The sequence below is a fragment of the Artibeus jamaicensis genome, unplaced genomic scaffold, assembly GCF_021234435.1.
Source record: "Artibeus jamaicensis isolate MK-2021 breed Jamaican fruit bat unplaced genomic scaffold, CSHL_Jam_final contig_585, whole genome shotgun sequence".
Classification (NCBI taxonomy): domain Eukaryota; kingdom Metazoa; phylum Chordata; class Mammalia; order Chiroptera; family Phyllostomidae; genus Artibeus; species Artibeus jamaicensis.
Window position 1 is genome coordinate 18445859 of NW_026521894.1, and position 25823 is coordinate 18471681.

Consider the following 25823-nt stretch of genomic DNA (forward strand, 5'->3'; position numbering starts at 1 on the left):
TGGCTTTTTGTCCTTTCTAATATGTATTGTACATGAAAACTATACATCTTGAAAACTTCACTCTTATATGGTATAAACCATGTAATGTGGTTAAACATAATGACTTATTAAAGATTGATGTTCTACTGAAAACTGTTAACTTCCATATCAAAATTTTATCCTTTTATTTGATCAGTATGTATTCAGAGACTATTCTGCTTACAGCTCATCTTGCAAAACACATTTAAGTATCTTTGTTAGAATAAAATAGTCCAAAAATTTTATCTATTTGATATGCTGCATTTTAAAGAATTTGATTAAGGAAGTGAAGAAGGGAAGAGAACTAACATTTGTAAAAAATTTTAAAAAGACCTACATTGAACTACATGTATTAAGAATAAATTCAATTATATTTATAGCCAGTCTTCTTTAGTATATTTTATTTAGATAGTAATGATGGCTTCTAGGAAAAACAAATACAAATTCATCCAGTAAATTATATTCATTATTATGTTCCTGCTGCATTTTAACTTTCTCACCTCATATCCTTTAATCACTTTTGAACTGTCTCATAAATATTCAAAAGTTTAACTAAGCATTGTTTATTTATCTTATTTGAGTCATTAAATTTAATCCTCTATAGTAAAATTACCTCTGGGCACAAAACAACTAATATGCATGCAATCTAATAATACTGATTGCCAGTATACCTCAGAATATTGATTGTGAATAGCCAATTTAATAACTATACCTAGTGTTAAACTCGGGAGATTAGGAAACTGGAGATTAACTTAATTGAGGCTAGCAGAGACTTTCCTGACCAAAACAAATATATCTTCCATGGGAAATATGCTCCCTATACATAGGATTTTGAAACTCTCAGTAGAACGGCACAGCTTAACTTAGATGTACATAAGGAAAGGGTACTGTAGAAGGCAATTTGGGCATTATTAGAGAAAAGGTCATAGTGATTCCAACTTTATACAAAGGTGAGGAATTACTAAAGAAAGTAGGCTAGTAATGAAATGTCTGCTTCAAGCTCTCGGTTTATATTAGTTGCAACTTACAAATTTAGAGATGCCAGTGAGTTGAATGGAAGCACATAAACAAGTTTTTCTTAAATTCCCTTAAAGTAACCATGAAACCATGAGAAAACACCGAATCCTTATTGCAATCACAATGAGGGGAATGCGACTAATTTATTAGTAATATTTTCTGGGGTTTTCTTTCCTTTTGTCTTTATGCAATGCCTCAGCCTCAAAACCCCATCTTCTAGTTTAAAGCAATCAATGAGACAGCCTCCGGCCTCCTTCTCCTTTATCTTTTTCTTCAATGAAACAAACTGAAGTCATCCTGAATCTTTGACTCTCATCTCAGGCATGGACAGATTTCTTCATGTTGCTTAGAATGCGAATTGAGGCTTGCACTAACAACCTGGCGTCTACCTGCACAGCATGGGCCTCTGGTCTAGGAGAGAGAGTCTAGCGATGGATGTCTCACCATTCAAGTAAACCTTCAGTCTTTCTTAGAACACTTAAAAATTAGTTAGGTAAGGTCCAAGGATGATTAAACAAAAGAAACTCTTTAAAGGAAGGTTACAAATGAAAAGACTCAGTGTGAATATCTTCTCATATATTTTCTTGTAAATCAAAAGAAAAAATTTAAACATATGATTCTAAATATCAATAAGGAAAAGGGAGACTATTTCTTCTATATTTAAAGAGAGATCTAGGATATGAAGAGAATGCAATAAAATCAAGACCAAAGTAACTAAAATAAAATATTCATTAGAAGCAATGAAATGCAAATTTTATACTACTAAATATTTAAACCAGTGCTTCTGAGTACAAACTTGGGAAGTAATCTGAGAATGCAAAGTAAATGAATAAGGAAGTTTTATTTTAAGGTGAGAAAGAAGATGGCAGACATGAAAGACAAAAAAAATTTTTTGACCCATACACAGTATATGTCTGCCAAGACAACAGAATATTTGGAGCAAAAGCAATAACAACAACAATTTAAAGTAAAAACAAAAATCCAGCAAGTGAAAGTAACAATAAAAATCCTTGCCTTTAAAGTAGATAAATCCCAGGGTTTCAGGAAATATTAAAATTCTAACAACTCCTTCTTGGTCATGCCCTTAATTAATCTATTACCAAAGTCTGCTGATTGTATTTTGTAAATACTTGTCTCCATACCTGTCTCCATGTCCACCACGCTAACCCCCATTCAGACATACCCTTCGGCCAGGACTCCTAGCTGCTCTTCACATCTGCTCCAGTCCCTGTCCAATCTCTTCTCCATATTGCAACCATCTATTCACTAAAACAAAGTATAGAGTGCCCCTAGGTGCCAACATAAACAATTAAACAGATAAATTAGGGTACTTTCATATAGTGATAATTACAAGTAATAATAACAATAAAACTCAGAATAATGTAAAAAGAGTGGCTAAGGGAGGGATGGTTTCTTTAGAGAAGTGGCCAAGTGAGGCTCTTGGTGAAGCTGAAACTTGGCTAAAAAGAAAATAGCCATTTGGATAAAAGGAGCTCCCACGTAGGGGCCGTCAGAAATTCGAAGGCTCTGAATTGAGGATCTAAAAGAGTCTGAGGCCTGCTTTGCTGAAGGACGGTGAATAAAGTGCAATGGGATAAAAGATGAGGCAGGAGGGGTGCACAGAGACCATCTCAGGTAGGGCCTTGGTAACCACGGTGAAATGTTGGGAATTCATTTTAAGTGCAATATGGTGGCTTTTTAGCAAAGCAATGATTAGACTTACATACTTTTAAAACAAACTTTCAAGTGCTGAGTGATTCTTTCAAAACGCAAACTTGACCGTGTTCTGTGTATATTCCCAGCAAAAGATCTGGCTCCATCCTTTGTGTGCAGTTTCAAACTAAGGCACCCTCACCCTCCACCTCTGCACCAGGCTAACTGGACCTTCTTCAGGCCCACGGGCACAGTGTTCTCCCCTCCAGACTGCACACACTGCTCCTCTGCCTTCCCTCCCTCTTTGCTCGCTTAGCTCCCACTCCTCTGCCCTTCAAAGTCCAATCAATGTTCCTGTCTTAGTGAAGCCGTCCGTGACCAGCCTCTCTGCACTGAGTCCCGTCCTACATTGTAGATCTCCAGCAACAGATAGTTTGTCAGAACCTCAATTTCACATTTGTGCAGTTTTTCATTCAGTGGCTATTTTGGCTATTATGTTTTTCAATTAATAAACTTTTTTAACAACAGTTTTAGGTACACAGAAGAAGTGAGCAAAATCTGGAGAGAGAGTTCTCTCATTCCCCCAACCCCCATGCCATCTCCCACACTATCTACATAGTCCACCAGAATGATACATTGTTACAGTCAATGAACCTCAATTGACCAAAGCCCAGGGTTTAAACGAGGGCTCACTTTTGGTGTTGTACATTCTAGGAGTTTTGACAAATATATAATGACATGTAACCACCACAGAATTGTGTCACTGCCCCCAAATGCCACCATGTCCTGCCTGTACTACGTCTTCTTTAACTCATCATTAGTCTCCAATTGCCTGCAGGCATATGGCTTAGCATATAATACATATTCAAAAGTTTTGAATGAATAATTTGATTAATAATTTTTAAGAATTTTCCGTGGTACAAAAATCAGACTTCTTTTTTGCAACATAAATAACAGCAGAAAATGGAACTGCATTTGTAAATTCAAGGAGTACAATATTGAATGAGCAAATATAGAAATAAGTGAATACAGAAGCTATTAGTTGCACTTTTAAAATATAATGGGTAACAAAAAATGAATGGAAGAAAAAATATTAGAAAGAGTTCTATATATTTGGAATTTCCCTTACTTCTCTGCCTTTATTTATTCATACTACTGAAGTTGTGAACTTTCCCTACTAAAGACAGAAGTAGGGAAAAGTTCACAACTCATCCAGAAACCAGCTGCATATTGCAGCTGTCATGGTTTTTAGATCCTGTGACTTCATGAAAGGGAACTGGATTGTGGGAGGCATGAATACCTTAGAATCATCGTACCAGATAATTAAATATACTATCTGCATAGTTATTATTATTATTATCATTATTGAGAATCAACTGTGGAAAAATGGGATAACTACTAAGAGGAGCCATCCTGAAGATGCAGGTACAAATCTACACTCTTAAGTGTGTTCACTGACTCAGAAGTTATACTTCCTGCCTGCCACTAATAATATTACATATCATTATAGTTTAAATAAAAATAAGTTTAAAAGACAAAATCAGAAATAAAAACACTATGAAAAGTAGCAAAAAAAGGAACTAATAGACTGAATGACAAAATAGGACATATAAAAACATCTAGAAATAGAATAGTTTAAGTAGTTCAGGGACAGTATGGGAGTTGTCTAAAAATATTTTAAAACTTAGGTAAGTAGTATTTTACCTGTTTTATAAACAAGTATAAATGATTTAGTGGTTAAGTAACTTGTTCCATACCTGTACATACAGCTTACAGATATGAAAACTACAATTAAAATATAGACTTTTTGGCTCTAAATCCATGATCTGCCTAGAGCTTAAAATAGTATGGGATAACTCTTAGACTCATACAGTTTTCTAGGGTATTAAAATTGCAAGCAGTATCAGCTATTTGAAAACCACTGTGGCATTTTTGTATCAAAAAGTATACAAATTTATAATTGCGGATTTCATAATTTCTTGTCTGGGATTCTATATAGGGGACTTAATTGAATATGTAGAAAATGGTATACATGAAGATAATTATGTCAACATTTTAATTAGAAAAGGAAAAGTTGGAAGCTACCCAAGCATTTTACAATAAAACAATGGTTAAATAATACATAGCACACAAGGCATTAAATACAATATTGTTTTTAAAAAGAGAAAATATTTATATACTAAATGCAACTATCATGTTAGAGAATAAAATTACAGGTACATTATTATATTAAACATATGTAATCAAAGTATAAAGAAGGGATATACACAAAAACAATTGTGTGAGGGTGACAAGATAGTATCTACACTTCTCGTTTTAGATACGTGTATTTTTTTTAATTTTTAACCTCATATCAAGCAATTTCATATGCAGTTCAGAGTTTATGGGTTAGGATAAGAATTGAATAGTGGGGGGAAATTTAAATGAATAATTTCAACTTTAGAAGGTGTGCATGACTTATGAATTGGTATTACCTCAATACCAATTTAAGAATCACTAAAGAAGCATTATGTTAAATTCCAAATATGTATTTTTTTTGTTTTAATCCTCCATTAAATTAAAATAAGATAAAATAAAAATAGCAAGTAATTATCATTTCATTGTGAAAGTAAACAACTCCTTTTTATTAAATTTTATTTTTTCCATTACAGTTTACATTAAATATTATGTTGTATTAGTTTCAGGTGCACAGGATAGTGGTTAGACAATCATATGCTTTACAAAATGGTCCCCAAATACTTCTAGTACCCACCTGGCACCACACATAGTTATTACACTATTATGGACTCCTTTCCCTCCGCTGTACTTTACATCCCCATGACTATTTTGTAACCAATTTGTACTTCTCAGTACCTTCACTTTTCTTACCCATATTCCCCAACACCCCACACTCTAATAACCATCAGTCTGTTCTCTGTAACTATGTCTTTTTTTTTATTTTATTGGTTTATTTTTTTAGATTGTACATATAAATGAAATATGGTGTTTTTCCTGTATGATTTATTTTATTTAGCACAATGCCATCTAAGTCTGTCTATGTGGTTGTAAGGGGTATGATTTCATTCATTTTTATGACCAGGGAATACTCATTTGTACATATATACCACCACTGTTTTGTCCATTTGTCTGTTGATGAACACTTGAATTGCTTCCATAGCTTGGCTATTGTAAATAACACTGCGAAGAACAAAGAAATAAATATATTCTTTTAAATAAGTGTTTTGGGTTTCTTTGGATATATTCCACCCAGAAGTGGAATCATTTGGTCATAAGCAATTTCATTTTTTTAATTTTTTTTGTGGAACCTCCAGACTGTTTCCACAGTGGCTGCACCAATCTGCATTTCCACCAACAGTGCTCAAAGGTTCCCTTTTTTTAATATTCTTGCCAACACTTGTTGTCTGTTGATTTATCAATGATAGCCATTCTGTCAATTGTGAAGTCATATCTCATGTGGTTTTAATTTGCATCTATCTGATGATTTGCATCATTGAGAGTCTTTTCATATGTCTGTGGGCCAACTGTATGTCCTCTTTGGAGAAGTGCCTTTTCAGGAGCTCTACCCTGAAGAGCAGGAGCTCTGCCCTTTTTAATTGGATTATTTGCTTTTGGATGTTGAGTTATCTGAGTTCTTTATAAATTTTTTATATCAACCCCTTATCATGTATATCATTGATAAGTACGTTCTCTTATTCAGTAGGTTGTCTTCTCATTTTGTTGGTCTCATTTGCTGTGGGAAAAATTTTTAGTTTGATGTCGTCCCATTTGTTCATTTTTTTGTTTTCCATTATACACAGAAAAATAATCAGAAAAAAATATTGCCAGAGAAATGTAAAGTATAAAAATTTATTGCCTATATTTGCTTGTAAGAGTTTTAGGGTGTCAAATCTTATATTTAATATTTTTAGTCCATTTTGAATTTATTCTTGTATATGGTATAAGAGGGTGGTCTGGTTTTATTTTCACATGTATCTTTTATATGTCTCCAGTTTTCCCAACAGCATCTATTAAGTAGACTGTATTTACCCCATTTTATATTCTTAATGCCTTTGCCATATATGAGTTGATCACATAGAAATGGGGTTAGTTCCAGTCTCTATTCTGTTCCACTGAACTATCTGTCCATTTTTATGCCAGTACCACATTGCTGGAGTCCTATACAGCCTTGAACTATACTTTCATATCAGGTAGTGTGACACCTCTAACTCTGCTCTTTCTCAAGATTGGACTGACCATTGGGGGCCTTTTGTGATTCCATATAAATTTGGAGGTTATTTGTCCTAGTTTTGTGAAAAATGCCATTGAGATTTTGACAGAAATTGGGTTGAATCTATAGATATTATTGGATAGTATGGATATTTTAATTATGTTAATTCTTCCTGTCCATGAGAACAGTGTATGCTTTCATTTATTTGTGTTTTTTTTAAGTATTTTTCTTCAATGTCTTACAGTTTTCCGAGTACAGGTGTTTTATCTTCTTGGTTAAATTCACCAGTAAGTATTTTAGTTTTTAGATGCCATTGTAAATAGGATTCTTATCTTAGTTTCTCTTTCTGATAATTCATTATTTGTGCATAAAAATGCAACTTGTTTTTGAATATTTTTTATTCTGCAGCTTTGCTAAATTCATTTATCAGTTCTAGTAGGTCTTTGATAAAATCTTTAGATTCTCTCTATATAGTACCATATCATCTGCAAATAATGACACTTTTATTTTTCTCTTTCCAATTTGGATGCCTTTATTTTTACTGTCTGATTGCTATGGCTGGGACTTCCAGTACTATGTCGAATAAGAGTGACGAAAGTAGACATCCCTGTCCTGTTCCCAATATTAAAAGAAACACTTTCAGTTTTTCCTTGTTGATTATAATATCATCTGTATGTTTGTCATATATTGTATTATTAAGTTGAGGTATGTTTGCTCCATTCTCACTTTGTTGAGGTTTTTTATCATACATGGGTCCTAAATTTTGTGAAGTGCTTTTATGCATCTAGTGATATGATCATGCGGTTTTTATTCTTTATTTTATTTATGTATTATATCATGTTAATTGATTTGTGGCCATTAACCAATCATGCATCTCAGAAACAAACCCCACCTGCTCATGGTATATGATCTTTTTAATGTGTTGCTGAATTTGGTTTGTCAATATTTTGTTGAGGATTTTTGCATCTATTTCATCATGGAATATTGACCCATAATTTTCTTTTTTGCTTTGTCTTTATCTGGTTTTGGAATCGGGGTAATACTGGCCTCATTAAATAAGTTTAGGAGGCTTCTCTCCTATCGAAATTATTGGAATAGTTTGAGATAGGTGTTAGTCCTGTGAATTTGTGGTAAAGTTCACCTGTGAAGCTTTGTGTTTGTCCAGGACTTACATTTTGGGGGAGCTTTTTTATTACTGCTTTGGTTTTGTTGGTTGTAATTGATGTAATAAGATTTCCTGTTTTTTCTGGATTCAATCTGGGAAGATTATTTATTTCTAGGAATTTATCCATTTTTCTGGATGGTCCAATTTGTTGGCACATAATTGTTCATACTATTTTCTTATAATTCTTTGTATTTCTGTGGTGTTAATTCCCACTGCCTTTCACTTCTCATTTTATTTATCTGGGTTCTCCCTCTTTTTCATAATGAGTCTGGCTGAAGGTTTATTCATCTTTGTCATCTTTTCAAAGAATCAGCTTTGGTTTCATTGATCTTTTGTATTGATTTTTGTAGATGCTATTTCATTTATTTTCATTCTGATCTTTAGTATTCTCTTCCTCTTACTCACTTTGGGCTTTGTTTTTCTTTCTATAATTTATTTAAGTAAAAGATTAGATTTTTAATTTGAGATTTTTTTTATCTTGACATAGGCCTGCATTGCTATAAATTTCCCTCTTGGGATTGCTCTCATTATGTCCCACAGAAGTTGGGACACATTTCATTTGTTTCAAGGCAATATTTTTTATTTCTTCTTTGATCTCATTGCTAACCCATTCATCGTTTATCAGTGTGATATTTAGCTTCCATATATTTGTGTGCTTTTCAGGGGCTTTTTTTCTTGTAATTGATTTTGAGTTTCATACCATTGTGGTTTCAGAAGTTGCTTGAGATGCTTCAATCTTCTTAAATTTAATGAGACTTGTTGAGTGGCCTAAAGTGGTCTCTTCTGGAAAATATTTCATATGTACTTGAAAAGAATGTATATTGTGATGCTTTAGGGGTGAAAAGCTCAGAAAATATCAATTAAATCTTTCAATTAATAAATATGTAATTTAAGGCCACCATTTTCTTGTTGATATTCTGTCTGAAAGATCAATCCAGTGGTGTAAATGAAGTGTTAAAATGTCCTTTTATGACTCTGTCACTGCATATCTCTTCCATTCTGTCCACCAGGATTTGCTTTATATACTTAGGGGCTCCTGTGTTGGGGGCATAAATGTTTACATGGGTTATACTCCTTATTGGATTTTCCCCTTTATCATTACACAGTGTCCTTCTTTGTCTCTTATTATACCCATTGTTTTAAAGTCCATTTTGTCTGATATAAAAATTGCAACTCCAGCTATTTTTTGTTTCCATTTGCATGAAGTATCTTTTCCATCCCTTTACTTTCAGTCTCTCTGTGTGTCTTTCAATCTGAAGTGAGTTTCTTATAGACAGCATATATATGGGTCTTGTTTTCTTATCCATTCAGCTACCTTATGACTTTTGATTGGAGCCTTTAATTCATTTACGTTTGCAGTGATTATTAATAGGTATATATTTATCTTTATTTTTCATATTTATGTTCTTGTCTTTCTTTTTTTTCAATATGTCCTTTTAATATTTCTTGTAATACTGGTTTGGTAGTGATGAACTCCTTTAGCTTTACTTGTCTGAAAGTTCTTTATTTCTCCTTCATTTTAATTGGTAGCCTTGCAGAGTAAAGTAGTCTTGATTTCAGGTCCTTGTTTTTCATCACTGAGTATTTCATGCCAATTCTTTCTGACTTGAAATGTTTCTGTTGACAAATCATGTGATAGGCTTATGGGAGCTCTCTTGTAAGTAGCTAACTCTCTTTCTCTTACTGCTTTTAAGATTTTCTCTTTGTCTTTTACTTTTGTCATTTTACTTATGATATGTCTTGGTGTGGGCCTTTTGGGTTCATCTTATTTGGGACTCTCTGCACTTCCTGGATTTGGGTGTCTTTTTTCTTCAGACGGTTAGAAAATTCCAGTGATTATTTCTTCAAATAGGTTCTCGATCCCTTGCTATCTCTCTTCTCAGTCTGGCATCCCTAAACTGCAGGTGTTGTTAGATATCATGTTGTCCCTGAAGTTCCTTAAATTATCCTCATTTTCCTAAAATTCTATTTTCCTTTTGCTTCTCTGCCTGGGTGTTTTCAGCTACCATGTCCTCCAAATTGCTGATGTTATCCTCTGCTTTATCTAATCTATAATTGATTAGACAAATCTGCTATTGATTTTTTCTAGTGTATTACTTATTTCAGATGTTATATTCTTCATTTTCATGGTTTTCATGTCACTTTTATATTTACTATCTTTTTGTTGAACTTCCAAGTTCATCCACTCTCTTCTTAAGTTACTTGAAAATCCTTATAAGTATCGCTTTGAACTGTGTATCGGGTAGAGTGCTTGCCTCCATTTCATTTTATTCTTTTACTCCAGATTTTTGCTATTATTTCATTCTGGCATCTTTCTTTGTCTCCCCATAGTGGGTGTCTCTCTGTACTTTTTCCTGTGTATTAGGTTAATCTACTAAGTGTCCCAGTATTGGTAGTGTGGGTCTACATAGTAGGTATCTCGTGGAGATTACTGGTATAGTCTTTCTGATCACCTGAACAAGGTGTTCCAGGAGTGTTCCTTGTGTGGGTTTTGTTAGCCCTTTCACTGTAGTGGGGTCTTGATTTCTGGTGGCCTATCCGTGTGTAGGGTTGATCCACAGGCTGTCTGACTTTCAGACTGATCCCAGCCACAGGGTATGAGCTGCTGTATAAAGGCTGACCCCACAGAGCAAAATTTGCCCTAGCAGTGGATGGTGCCTCCAGGTCTCCTTTTTGATGGCCACTTGTGGAGCTAATCAGGTCGTGCTCTGATGTGGTCTGAAGTTCACCACCAGTTGTGTCATTCTGTGGTCTTTTGGGAGGGACTTTGATGCAGATCAATTTCAGATGCTTCCTGTGACTTGCCCTGGGCTACTTGTTGGGAACTACAGAGTGGTCCATGGTTGCTGGCTGCCTCTGCTCTGCTAGGGAACACATGGAAAGGTCCTAGCTGCATAACAAGGCCACCTTTCATGAGTGCTGAGCCTGGGAAGTTTAGCAAAAGGCCCAAGGCACCCCAAGATCTGCTTCCACCTGCCAGCTTCCTGTTAGGCTCAGTCACTGAAAGAGCCTCTGGTGGTATGCTAGTTTTGTGAGACAGGTTCTTGGTGAGTCACCATGTAGAGTTGAATATTCACCAGGTTGATACATATTCAAACTTGATGTCAGTGCTGGGTCTGAAGTGAGTCAGCAAAAGTCTCAGGGTTCACTAAGGCTAGCCACCACCCATCTGGGGCCTATGTACCTTGTGGTAGGTCAGGGTCTTAGGAAGTCATCAGAATGAGGTCAGTAGAGTCCACAAGGCTAAAACATATTAAGATTTAGTTGTATGAAAGGTGGGCTCTGCACAGGAATGATGATGCCGATTAAGTATGCAAAGGAAAAAATGCCTTAATGCCAAAGTCACATAACTCAGTCTCTCCCTTTGTGTCTCTGACACCTCCAGAGTTGGACAATTTCCTTGAGAGCCTTACAAGAGCTGCACAATGGGCCTAGGCTTGCTGCCTCTAGCATATACCACAGTTGTGTGCACCAAGTAGGCAGGACAGGCCCCCATGGAGTTGGCAGGGTGGGCCTAGTGCTGCTCCCCAGGCTATATGGAGGGACGGCTCAACCCAAGAAAGACGGTGTTTGTGGATGCGGGAGAGGAACTCAACACAGGAACATTGGCAACTGTCCCTCTGCCTGTCTTTCCAAAACTACACAACTCAATCTCTCCCTGTATGACTCCAGTTCCCTATGAGCTGCCATCTCTCCACTAGAATTTAAGATGAGTGCCTGTGAGCAACATTTTGTGTGCTGGCCCTTTAAGAGGATGTCTGGGTTTCTAAGCATTCTCCTGCCTCACTCACCCTGGTAGACTCACCTCGCTGATTTTCACAGCCAGATGTTATGTGGGCCCCTCTTCCCAGGACACGTGGTGAGGAGTTTGGCATGCAGTTGAGTCCCCTTGCTCCTCAGGGCAGACCTCTGCAGCTGAGATCTATCTCTGGATTCTCAACCCCTTACATGTTTGTGAGTCCAGCCCTTTTCACTTCTCTGTCCCCTCTACCAGTGTCAGTGTGACTTCTGTATATCCTTAGTTATAGAACATCTGTTTAGCTAGTCTTCAGATGGTTATCCAGGTTGATTGGTCTACAATGCAGTTGTAATTTTTATACAGCCCTGGGACAAAATTACTGTAACTGCTACCTGCTCTGCCACCTTGAATAGAGAATGTTCTACTTCCAAATGGAGTCCTTCAGCTCACAGAGAGGCAACAAACAAATGTGTAGAATCCAACAATCTTAACCCTACTTTCAGATGAAGGCTTCCCCAAATGCCTCTTTGTTTATGTACTAGAAAGGTATGATGTGTGTATATATTTAGACTTTCTTCTAGGTTTTAGCTGGTGCTTCTAGGATTGTTTTTTTCCCCTCACAATCAGTTGCTTAGGAAATATTTTATCTTTCTAATTTTTTGGTGATTAATCAAAATATCATGAAATATCTGAGATTTTCTTGCCAATGTTCTCCTCTAGGACTTTAATGGTGTCACAGCTTATATTTAAGTCTTTTATCCATCTTGAATTTATTTTGGTGTATGGTGTAAGTTGGTGCTCAAGTTTCATTTTTTTGCACGTTGCTGTCAGTTCTCCCAGCACCATTTGTTGAAGAGGCTATCTTTACTCCATTTGATGTTACTGCCCCCTTTGTCGAATATTAATTGACTGTAGAGAGTTGGGTTGATTTCTGGGCTCTCTGTTCTGTTCCATTGGTCGATGTGCCTGTTTTTATGCCAGTACCAGGCTGTTTTGATTACAGTGGCCTTGTAATACAGTTTGATATCAGGTATTGTGATCCCTCCTACTTTGTTCATCTTTCTCAAAAGTGCAGCTGCTATTCGGGGTCGTAAATGAATGGATCAGAAAATTGTGGTATATATAGACAATGGAATTCTATGCAGCAGAGAGAAAGAAGGAGCTAGTACCCTTTGCAACAACATGGATGGAACTGGAAAGCATTATGCTGAGTGAAATAGGCCAGGTGTTGAAAGACAAATACCATATGATCTCACCTTTAACAGGAAGCTAAACAACAAAACAAACAAGCAAGCAGAAAAAAAAACCAAAGACACTAAAATAGAGAACAAGGGGACAGTGACCAGAGGGGAGAGGGAAGGAAAGTTAAGGGGAAAAGGGGGAGGGATTTGGAGAAACAAATAGGAAGGACACAGGGACAAGAACTAAGGGGGGTGGAAATGGGAGGGAGGTGGGGAGCAAGGGGTGGGGGAGGCTGGGATGGGAGAAATAGACAAAAAACTGTACTTGAAAAATAATTAAATAAAATTTAAAAAAAAGAATATCAAACACTCAGTATTTAGAGGTCAAGAATTTGTACCGAAACTTGTATTTGTATCAAAAGCTATGACTTATTGAATTTAATCAAACTCAACTCCTTCAAATAGATATATTTAATTAATTTAAAACAATTAACCCATAAAAAAACACTGAAACAGAGAACTAGAAATCAGATATATCACTGGCAAGGGAAGATATGTCTTTGTTCATCCAATGGCATCTCAGTCTATTTTATGTTTTTAAAATAACTTAGATTTCTTCAGTTAAAATATGCTCAAAGGCCAAGCAAGAGAATTTAGTTCCCAGAATTGGGAGTAATGGGGCCAATATCATATTAAAAAACAGTGTTAAAGGAGTCCGGATTAATCAAACAAATTTCTGAAGTTTAGTCATTCATCTGTATGGCAATTAGCTCTGTGTAGACAGAGATGTGAAGTAGGAATTTGATTATTATAGCAACCTTTAAATGTATATATATATATATATATATATATATATATATATACATATATATATGTATATATATATATATAAATTAGAGATCTGTGTAGATGTATTAGAACCCTGGGTAAAGAGTTAAACTGTTTCAATTACTTTAAGAAAATTTTATTATAGGTGCTAAATGGTTAAGAAATTATTTAGTTAAATGAACAGACTTAAGGGTAATCTTTCATGAATGACTAAATAAAGTCGAACTACAGGGTCAAGCCATAAGGGAAGAAAGATGCTGATGTCCTCTGAAAGCAGGAAGCCACCAACCCCAGAAGCACACTCCACTGCCATGCTTTGGAAGCCACTGTGATCAGGATGGCACTACATTCAAGAAGCTACTATAATCTGGAGGCCTCTGCTATTGTTGTCAGTTCCAGCATCTCACCATGCTTGCTGTGATTTGCACCAACAAAATAGATGTCCTGTGCCCTGCTTCTTGACTCCTATAAAACTAATGGTTGGATAGCAAGTCATTCATTAATGCTGCCACAGCAGGGGGAAAGAGGGAAAAATAATGACTCCATTACTATGCTTGCCTGCAGAAAAGCAGAAGCTGTGGATGTTTAACCTCCATCTCACTTTTACATTCAAATCTCAGGCATGTGCATCTGACCGGCTGACCCTAAAGCATAATGAGATCCCTAACCACAAGGGACTCTTGGAAACATAGTTTTTGCTTCTCCATCTATTTTAGTACAAGAAGACACACTACAATGAACATAAAATGGATGTTGAACACTAATATACCATATCCTTTTGGTTTTTCACTATCCATATACATGCTTTTCCCAATTCAACAACTCCCCAAAAGCAACAATTAACAATGGTGATGCTCCATCCTGACCTAGTGCAAATATCTCATACAAACAAAAATGCGCTCACCATCTCCCTGAGAATGAGACCCAAAGAAACTTCTGCCAGTCAGTTTGTCCATCTTAGGGTAAAAGTTTATTCCTTCTTTAATGAACTATATGAGAAAGTTACCTACCCATAGCTCTTTAAATATAAACATCAGAAGGAAGGAAGGTGCCTGAGTTATTGGATGCCTATATACAAAACAGTACAAGGAAGAAAATATGGCTGCTACATTGTTCACTTCATAAAGCTGCACTTACAGTTTGGGACTTCCTTCCTTCTCTACCCATTTCTCACTCCCATGCCTTCGGTCAGTATCTAGGCGAGCAGAGGCCTTTACTAGAGCATGGCGATGCAATATTATTTTTTTCTGGGAGATACGATCTGCTACTGACTTCTTATAGCCACAACAGGAAATGGCAGGTCTAAGCATGTTCCAGAATATGTCAAATTCCAAATAAACTCCTCACTGCCCTCTTTCTATGGCAGCAACTGCACCTGAAAGAGAACGTGAAAAATGTGGTGTTTGGCTTTCCAGCCTGTACAGTAGACCGAGCACTTGAAGGAGGATAAAATGGATGCAGTGACACACTTTTTCCACCACAGCGATTAATTGGGAAGAAAAAAGGACTACCTTTCCATTATCTCAGCCACAGGAAAAACTGTTCCTCGGTGCACGTATACACAGTTAAGATTTAGTGTCTGAAAAAGTTAAGCTTAAGTACACAGAAGCAATTACTGAATCTCTCAAAGGAATCAAGTTTGGTATGAAACCAGCCCCATGAGTTCATAACAGTGAAAGGTCATCTCAGTGAACAAATTGTGCTGTGACAACAGTTCTCCCTTTGTGCCATGCCCCCATCATGTAACAAGGTGATTTTTCTACATTTAGACCACCATCATGAGGGTTCTGTCACCTCTTCTCTGTTAAACCCATATGCCTTGTATGATTCACCTTTATGCCAGGACCAAGAGGAAATTCTTCATTCTTCTGTCTCAAAGAATTCATTCAAAGTTCCATGGCTTTGAATGGTAAATGGTTCTGATGGCCTATGAGAGAACAGCACTGAATGGTAAATGGTTCTGATGGCCTATGAGAGAACAGCACTGAATGGTAAATGGTTCTGATGGCCTATGAGAGAACAGCACTTCTTCAGTTCCTTTGAATGATTCTTCCTTAATGTTCTTCCTGCTACGAAACTGGAAGTAGCACCTTCTGTTGCTTTGTTCAGTGTTGCTCAGCATAGATGCAATTGTGCAGTGACGAAGACCGTGATTTTGGCCTCCTTAGTAGGACCTCTTAACTGAATGATACAGGAGTCATTTCCCACAGATGGTGTGAGAAATGTGTTTTAAAAGTTCAAATGATCACAAGCACAGGGAAAATTTTAAAATTAATCTGTCATGTGATAATTTGTTGACAGGTTAGTTATCGAAAAGACATGGAACAAGAAGATGCAGCAGAAACAGTCAAAACGAGGGGAAATGAGTCATCTGTCATCCTGACAGGATTAGAAGGAAATACATTATATCACTTCACAGTGAGGGCTTATAATGGAGCTGGATACGGGCCACCTAGCAGTGAAGTGAGTGCAACCACCAAGAAATCCCGTAAGTGACCTGGGCTTTTTGTTTGTTTCAGACCAAAGGGAAACATCTTTCATCCTTTAACATTTCTGAAAGCCATGTGAGGTACATAATAAGCAGAGTTGAAGGGGAGTTTTCATTCATAGTCATGCTTCATTGCTTAGATCTGAATTCCAAAACTAGCTTAGAAAATTCGGCATTCACAGGAGATAAAGGTTATCTTCCCGTGAAACAAGGCTAAGCGATTTTAACATGAAAGGGAGATAAAAGGATCCAGGTTTAAAAGCTCAGGAGAGGAACTATTAAAATGACACTCCTGGAGCAAAACCTTCCTTAGCTGAAAGGAAGCCTACGGTGTCAGCCAACTATTAAACACACAAGATTAAAATGCAAGGATTTAAGTGAGAAAATGTATTTAAAACTCCTTGTCAATTCTTTACCTTTTTCTTTTGCAGCCCCTAGTCAAGCACCTAGCAACCTCAGGTGGGAGCAGCAAGGCTCTCAGCTTTCTCTGGGCTGGGAACCTGTCAGACCATTAGCCAACGAATCTGAAGTCATGGGTTACAAGGTCAGTGTTTCTTTGCTCTCTTGGGTAGACACTGATCTTGAAAACTGTTATTGTGAAGATGTACAATTAATAAGATATAAAAGGACGCATTATTAACCGACCAGTTTTTTCTCCACTGTTTTCTATCTGTATTTCTTATCTGTATAGGGCGCTTCTGCAGTGAGGAAGCCATGGCGATCAGAAGCAGTTTCGGCTGCACAAGGCATAGGAAAGGAATGGGTAGGAAAAGCAGCAACGATTCGAGCAGAGGGCCCCCTAGAGCAGTGTCAGACCGGCAGAGCATGGGCAGTGTCCCAACATTCTCTCCCTGCAGACACGCTGTGCCGGCAGAGGGAGAAGACTGGACGACTTAATCTGACAGAGAGATTTTCTATTAGCAAAGAAACAGAGAAGGAAAAATGCTAAGGCCAGCACAATGCATGGAAAAGAGTTCATGGAGAGAGGCAGAAAGTTCCAAAATGGGTATAACATTTCACATAGGGTCGTCCTGGTTTGTGTCAGTGAGAGACCTGGAAATATGAAAATGGTTAAATAGTTCGTTCCTAAAAAAAATCTTTGTCTCTGATTTTAAAATATATGTGAGCTTTGTGTCGAATTGGCTGAATTTCAAATTCTAGTCCATACATCCGATTCTATTTATTGTCTTAAAGTCCAGACAGAACCATTAGTTGAATATTAATTGTAGCAGAATTTAAACATATTTCAGTGGTAATGTTTAGACTGAAAAGCATCAGTCAGCTGACTTTTCAACTACCAGAGATGGTAATATTTTGTACATAAAGTGAAAAAATCCTAAAGCTTAAAAACAAGAAGTTAAAAGTGGAATATAGTTTTAAGGTGAGTACAATAATATCGAGTAAGTTTATTCTGAGACACAAACCGCAGCATTTCTCACAGACTGTAATCGGTATGGATTGCAGCCACCCTCACATTCAAAGACACACTCAAATCTATCATAATCCTCAGGGACATTGAATTTGACCTTTTGCAGCAGGACAGTTGAGCCATTTTATGAACTGTTTTCTTAGTCCCTTTTTTCTACACCATTCCCCCGTCCTCACAACTTGTCCCCCAAAGCAAATATACCCTTCAACGATTAGGGATAGCCGAATGGCCAGTAAGAGTGACAGACCATCCAGAAACAAGTCTAACATCATTAGATTTACAGCAAGCAATCTCCCAAACTGGAGTGGCACATAGAATACAAGAAGAGCTAGTTGAAAGCATGTTACCTGGAAGACCCTTTTGGCTTTAGGCACCTCTCAGCTGAAAAGAGTAACGCCATATGACCTGCAGAATACATGAGGTTTAACTTAGGTGTCCCAGGTGAAATGACCCTACTCTTTGTTCACAGCTGACACTTCATCTCTGTCACTGCTCTTCCTCTTTATATGTGACTGTCTCTCCAATCAGTATATGTATGAGTGAAGGCAAGGACCCTGTCTTACTCACCTTTTTATCCCCCAGTACTTCTAGAATGGAGAATAAATGAATTAATTTTTGTCCCAGCTAGAGGTATCCATCAACATAAATAGATGTTTTTGTTTGGTTATTCAACTTAGATATCAGATAGGGCTTTCCAGACTCTTGAGATACATATTGCAGGTGTCCCATGCCCTGTAAAATTCTGAAGCCCGTGTATGTTTTTCTCCAGCTCCTCAGGGAGCTTCAAGTCTATGGCCATTCCAGTCTCACTGAGTTCCTGAATCTCAAAGCTTCCCTTTATCTTATATTTACTCAGCCTCTTTCCTGTGATTCCCACAAATTAAAAAGCCTCATATATAATGGCTGATACTATCTTCTCTCTATTTAACTATGCTAGAAGTTTTTCATAATAAAACAATTAAGACAGACATAGGGCACATTATGTCAAATATATATATCAGACTTTATGGAAATTTGGGGGAGGGAGTGTAAACTGAAAGACACATAACACAGGTAAACATCTGAAAATTGCCCATGAGAAAATTTTGTTCTTTTTTATTTTTTAACTACCGTCACTATGCTATACATTATTTCTCCAGGGGTATTCAAGATCCTGATTTTTTTGTTAAGTATAGTTGGTATGCAATATTATGTTAGGTTCAGGTATGCAATACAGTGATTTCATGTTTTTATGCCTTACACTGTGATTATCACACCAAGTCTAGTAACCACCTGCTACCATGCAAACTTACCACAATATTGTTGACTATATTCACCTTCACTTCTTTCACTCATTCTCCACCCCTTCCCCTCTGGCAACCATCAGTTTGATCTCTGTTTCTGTGATTCTTGTTTTGCTTTGTTTGGTGGTCTGTTTTCTTTTCTTTTTTTTTTTAGATTCCACATATAAGTGAAAATATATGGTATTTGTGTTTGTCTGACTTATTTCATTTAATATAATACCCTTTAGGTTTATCCATGTTGTTGCAAATGCCGAGATTTGATGGTGGAAAACAATATGGAGATTTATCAAAAACTAAAAATAGATCTACCATAGCCTAGTAATTCCACTTCTGAGGATTTATCTGAAGAAAATGAAAACAATTTGAAAAGATATATGCAGCCCTATGTCCATTGTAGGAAAATTTACAAAAGCCAAGATATAGATGCAGCCTAGGTATCCTTCCATACATGAGTGGATAAACACAATCTTGTTCTTAAAAGTGCCTTTCAGCCACTCTATAGCCAATGGCTTCTCCCTGGCACTTGTGGTTCCAACTTCCTTTCACCCAGATTCTATTCATCTTGCTGACTTCTTATCACACACCCATCGCTGATGGGGTTTCAGAATCCTCACCCTCTATGATGAAGAGTAATTGTCTGTATTGACTATTCCCTAAATGCTCAGTTGGTGAATAGGCCTTTAATAAGATCCATCCTTTTTAGGGGCACTTATGAGTAGAACCAGCAGACATTCATTTTGTTATATTCTGAAGCACACTCACCCCATTATTCTGTTACCATCTGACATATAGTTTAGCTGCTTCCAAATTACGCCTTTGAGAATAGCACTTCTGTATTAATGTTTTGCTTGGAAAATCTCTTTGGATAATACACTGCTTTTAGTTTTGTAGGTAAAATTTGAGAATAGTCTTGCTAATACATTGGACAATTTCCTTTATGCTTAAAGATAGCTATAATCACAACTGCCAATCTATAAACATAGAGATTTTCAAAGTACTCCCTGACCTCCTTACTGTCAACAACTATTTCTGGCATGTCTTAATAATTTCTTAACCTACTTATATTTTTCATTCTCATTCTTTTCTGAATCAGGATTTTAAAATGAGCCAAGATTCTCTGAAGCACCTAAGACTAACCATGAATTTAATGTATCTTTTCATTCAGTATACATACTTACCAACTCATAGCACTACATCACCTAGATGTATTAATAAAAGCATTATGCTGAGTGAAATAAGCCAGGTATTGAAAGACAAATACCATATGATCTCACCTTTAACAGGAACCTAAACAACAAAACAAACAAGCAAGCAGAAAAAAAACAAAGACAATGAAATAGAGAACAAGGGGACAGTGACCAGAAGGGAGAGGGAAGGGAATTTCAGGGGGAAAAAGGGGAGGGATTTAGAGGAACAAATATGAAGGACACATGGACAATAACTAAGGGGGGTGGAAATGGGAGGGAGGTGGGGAGCACAGGGGGCTGGGAAGGGAGTAAAAGGCAGAAAACTGTACTTGAAAAATAAATAAAAATTAAATAAATAAAAATAAATAAAAGTCACATACAATCTCAAACTTCTTTTGCTACCATTAATTGATATTTTTTTCTTCTTTTACCTTTTCTCCCTAAATTCCAACTGATCCACCTATTTTTTTTCAACTCTGGGTTTTACAGCAAAATTAGATTTGCATTACCAGCTACATTTTTCTTTGTCATAAGAATTGTAATTTATTGAACCATAATAACAATGTCTGCTAAACTAGTCACTCCCCTGTCATTCCTCACCAATTTACATACTTTCACATTGCCATATATTTCCTTTCTAATTACCTCCTGCGGATGATCAGAATTCTAATTCATTACACTGCAACAGTCAAAATGAGAAGCATAAATTCTGATGCAAGTCATTTTTAAGCAAAAAGAACCTGCCATAGACATCTTTCAAAAAGCGTTTCTGATTCCCCAAATCCTGATTAACTTCCCACTCTGTGTATTGCTTTGCCACCAAATATGTTTCCCGCTGCAGTAAATATCACACTTCACTGCATTGTTACCTATCTCCACTGTGCACTAGACTACAAGTGCCACAAGAGCGGAAACCATGTGGTCTTGTTCCATTATTGCACATGTTATACTTTTATACAGAAATTACATCTCTGAAGTAAATTTAAATCCATGAACAATAAATGAAGCAAAATGGTGGGGGCACACATTACCAGAATGTAGAAGGAAAGATCAAATACGGTTATAGTTCAATATATAAAAATACCGGTAATACTTTTATAAAAGTATTTTTTCTTGCATATAAGTTAGTGCAAGCTAAAAACACATTTCTATAAGAAAAGAAAGTATTATAAATTTTTTGTCTAGTTTCCAAAGCCAGTTCATATTTTATGAAGGAAATGTGAAATGCTGATCACTGACGATTGTCAATAATGAAGCAAAAGCAGTTTCTTCTTACCACATTTACTGTGCACTAGGTCCTGTGTGAGGTATTTAACATGCATCCTCTCATCTTATTCTCCCAACAAGCCATAAAATAAGTGTTATTATCTCTGCAGCAGAGACACTCGAGGTTTAGAAATGTTAGTAACTTGCCCACATGTGCCCAAACAGGAACGTGTAGGAGATTGTTTTTGTTTTGCAGATTTGTTTTGAATCCGGGTCCATATGATGCAAAGCCATTGCTCTTTCCATTACAAAGCAATCATGTCATTATACCAACAATTATGAAAAAGCACACAGATGATGAAACTGAATAAAACAACATTTTAATGTATCTTAACTGTTACTTGATTATTAGACAAAAAAATCTTTATTGGAGGTAAATGAGTAGAAACAATTCAATATAGTGAAATAGCTCTGAGCTTACCATCAGAATACTAAATGTAATTTCTATCCTAACTAGCCACATGAGCTTGTACAAAACACATAACCTCTATGACCATAATATTTTGATATGTAAACAGGATAATTCTATATCCTAATTTGTTGCTCTGAAACCCTGCCGTGAATATATATTCAATTCTAGTACCATGGATAGGTATCCCAAAAGGTTTAACTTTGCTACCCAATGTATACAAATTCCAGTTCACCAAAAAGCAAGCAAATGTAAAAGTAAAAATAATAAAAATTTAATTTCTCAGCCACTTTCTACATTGTTAAGAGTATATTATTTATATACGTGTCATTTTTTACTTCTTTCAAATAGTTTAAAGATGACAGCTTTGACTACTCCCCCAAGATACTGTTTATTTCAACAACCAGGAATAAAAGACTCCCAGTGTCTGCCCCCTTGCTACACACTTCTCTAGCCTCATTTTTCACATGTTTTTCCATAAGTCTTCTCTCCAGTCTATACCCCAATGATATGGCTTCTTATTGCTTAGATGTATATTTTAATCTTCTCTTACCTCTTCCTATGTAAGCTCAGACATCACCTCCTCTGAAAAGCTCCTAGACTGAATTAAACTCTTTCTTCTGTACTTTCATAGCACCTTCTATATATTCTTAGTTGCAACATTATATTTGCCTGTGTATCTGTCTAAGCTATAAGCTCTTAAACTTAGCTCAGAGTGTGACATAGAGAGTTCATAAACATTAGAAATCCTCAATTAAATATCAAAAATTCAAACCCCTATTATTATTTCTAGGTTTTTTATAGGCAAGAGGGCCACAGCAACAATCAAATTATTGAAACACAGAAACCTCAAGCAGTAGTACCACTCTCTGATGCTGGAGTCTATATTATTGAAGTTCGAGCATACAGTGAAGGGGGGGATGGAACGGCTAGTCCCCAGATCAGAATACCATCATATTCAGGTAAGTGTTGACATAGCAGGCTTAATTTGACAACCACCAAAAATGTCAATATGATATAAACCTCATCAAAATTAATATGATGGTTTGCATGGCTCAGAGATTTTGAAGGGTCTCTCTTACACTTTAATTTCTGTCTCATCCTCTGATTAACACAAACCATGGCAGTCTGCCCCAAACTGCAGATTTCCATAAAGCCAGAAAAGAGATTGCATTTCCACTTAATGTTATTAGTAGTGAAACTCCCTTGCCTTTCCTGGTCCTAAGTAGTACATTGCCATTTGGGTTTTGAAATACTGCTTTTAAACTGGTATTTCTCCAGTTTGACATACCTATTATTCTTTCGTCTTGACTGACTTCATTGGTAGATAATGGAAAGTGAGATACTGGAAAGTTCAAAAAGAATGCTTTTAAAATTAAAATTTGATCATGTTTATTGACTCAGAATAAGTTACAAATTTTAGTGAACATAAGTTTTGTTGTTTTTGAGTTTTTAATCCAGTTTGGACAAATAACATTGTGTAAGTTTAAAGTGTACAGTGTTGATTTGATGCATTTATATGTTGCAAAATAATTACCACCATAACTTTAGTTAACACCTTCATCAAATCATATAATTGCCATTTCTTTTTTGTAGTGAGAATATTTAAAATCTACTCTGTTAGCAATTTCAAGTATATAGTACAGTATTATTAACTAAAATCACCATGTTGCACATTAGATTCACAGAAATTATTCAAAAATTATAGTTCTTAGCAATATTAATAATTTCTAGCTTTTACTGAGCCCTTATTATATGTCAGTATGGTGATGATTACATTACATACATTATCTTACTTAATCTTAGTAACAATCAGATGAGGTAGAAGGCATTACAGACTCACATTTTACAGATAAATTTTAAGTATCTTGCCTAAAGTCACACTATGACTAAGTGGAAGAATCGGGATTCCAACCCAGGAATGCTTGTCTCCAAGGCCACCACTACCATCATTATTACACCATTAAGGGAAAACTGGTTAAGGGAAAAAAGATGACACAAAGTTGAATTAAGGTAACCATTTCTTGGAGGTAGTCAAAACAAGAAGCAACAGATTTAATTAAATATGTAAATGTCTATCTAAGAAAGTTTTCATTAATTTTCATTAAAGCCTTGTAAAAAATGTTTAATAAACATTTCCTTAATGAGTAGTTACAAGTACTGTTTGTTGAGCAATCATTCCCAAGCACATTTGTCAACCTAAAGAGAAGGATCCAGTGATTTCTTATAGGTCTTTGCATGTGTCTCTATTACATTCAAAATACTTCTTTATTTGGTTTAAGACCAGAAGTATTAGATAGAAATTTTTTGATGCCACAAAGTAAGATAGGAGATAAATATAGGAAAGAAAATAATAAAATACACTGAAACTTTGAAGAAAAGTTATTGACATAATCCTTGATAAGTAAATTCTTGCATAAAAATACAAGTGAGATGAAGGATATTATTGAGACAATTAATACAACTTGAATAATGTCTACAGATTAAAGAATATTATGGCCACATTAATTTTCTATTTTTAAAAATTATACTGTACCTTATAAAAATATTTTTAAAAATTATGCACAAAAGTGTTTAGAGGCAAAGGTGCATTGTACCTGCAATTTACTCTCAACTTGTTCAGGAAAAAAGTATTTATTTATAGAGAGAAAATAAAGCAAGATAATAAAACATAAACATTTAAAGAATCAGAATGAATTATTTGTTCTATTCTTATAACTGTTTGGTACATCTAAAAATTATCTCAAAAAAATATTAAAGGTAAAAAACATAAGATTCAGGAAATCTGACTTTTCAGAAATTCAGATAAAAAGACAAGAATTTAAATGTGTTGTGGCCACATGAAAAGTTAATGTATTTTATAATTCATTTATAAAAGCAGTTTTGAGAGCAAGAAAGGTATTAATGTGGGGACATTGATTAGTTCCCAATTGATCTGTTTAAATGTGAATGTTTTATCTTGAAGAGCACTTTCAAAGACTAAAGATTATTTCAAAAAGTGAAATAGATGATAACTCTCTTAGCTTCATGATCTCAAATTTCTAATAACAACAATACAAAGAGACTTTACAGAGCCCTATACTTATGTTCTTGGTATTACACTAGGTATTTTTCACATATTATTTCATGCTTACAGCAATCTCATGAGTTAGTAGTTTATTATTCTCTAACCCTCCAAAGTTCCTCCCATACACAATCAAATTGTAAAGTATCATCTGAATTAGATCAACCCCAATTTGGAAGCACTTACAAAGACCTTGATTCTCCCATTTATATTTAAATTAACTCAAAACTTCTATTTCATGAAAAACCAAAAGGGTCAATTTTTATGTTTTAGTTAAAATACTTTGTTCAGTGCAACCATTTCCTGGGTTTCCATAAAGTAAAAACATATTATTATGTATCTTAGACCATAATAGTCATTGGTTTCATCCTTAATTTTCAAAAACTAAAAGCCTGAGAAGTTGAATGACTTGCTCAAGTTAAATATATAGTTTTACAGCTGGGACTAGAATTTAGTTCAGCATTGTTGCTTTGTGTTTTGTTTTTTGTTTTGTTTTGTGTTATCAATCCAAAATAATGTTTTTGTTTTTTGGACTTTATGTGGAATTTGAGATATAGACTCCATTTAGCATTCTGCAAGTAACATGGTTTTACAAAATGCCATGTAGTTGATTTAACAAGGACGTGGCCACTCTCAAATAAATAGAAAGAACGTTTTCACAGTTTTTATTTGAGTACTCATGCACCACTCTAGCAAGGCTTTGTCATCATGCCTTTCTGTACAAGTCACAATATATGTAACATTCTCCCAATATGTTGATTCATAGGTTTTAATAGTGCCTTACCTATGAAAATGTTCAAAGCAAAGATTTTTTTATTTTTATGTGTGTGGCCTACCAAACAAATGATTCTTCAGTTCTTAAATAAACCTTTGACTCTATTTCTATAAT

The 25823-nt window shown here is 35.6% G+C and overlaps 1 protein-coding gene across 1 annotated transcript in view; it reads left to right on the forward strand.

Moving 5' to 3' along the window:
* The window catches only part of CNTN5 (contactin 5), a 470769-nt gene that overhangs the window by 443746 nt on the left and 1200 nt on the right, over nt 1-25823 (forward strand). Inside the window, exons 19-21 of the mRNA XM_037146258.2 lie at nt 16110-16296; nt 16728-16840; nt 22664-22832. Of these exons, the coding sequence (XP_037002153.2) occupies nt 16110-16296; nt 16728-16840; nt 22664-22832 (469 nt within the window). The remainder of the gene's footprint in view (nt 1-16109; nt 16297-16727; nt 16841-22663; nt 22833-25823) is intronic.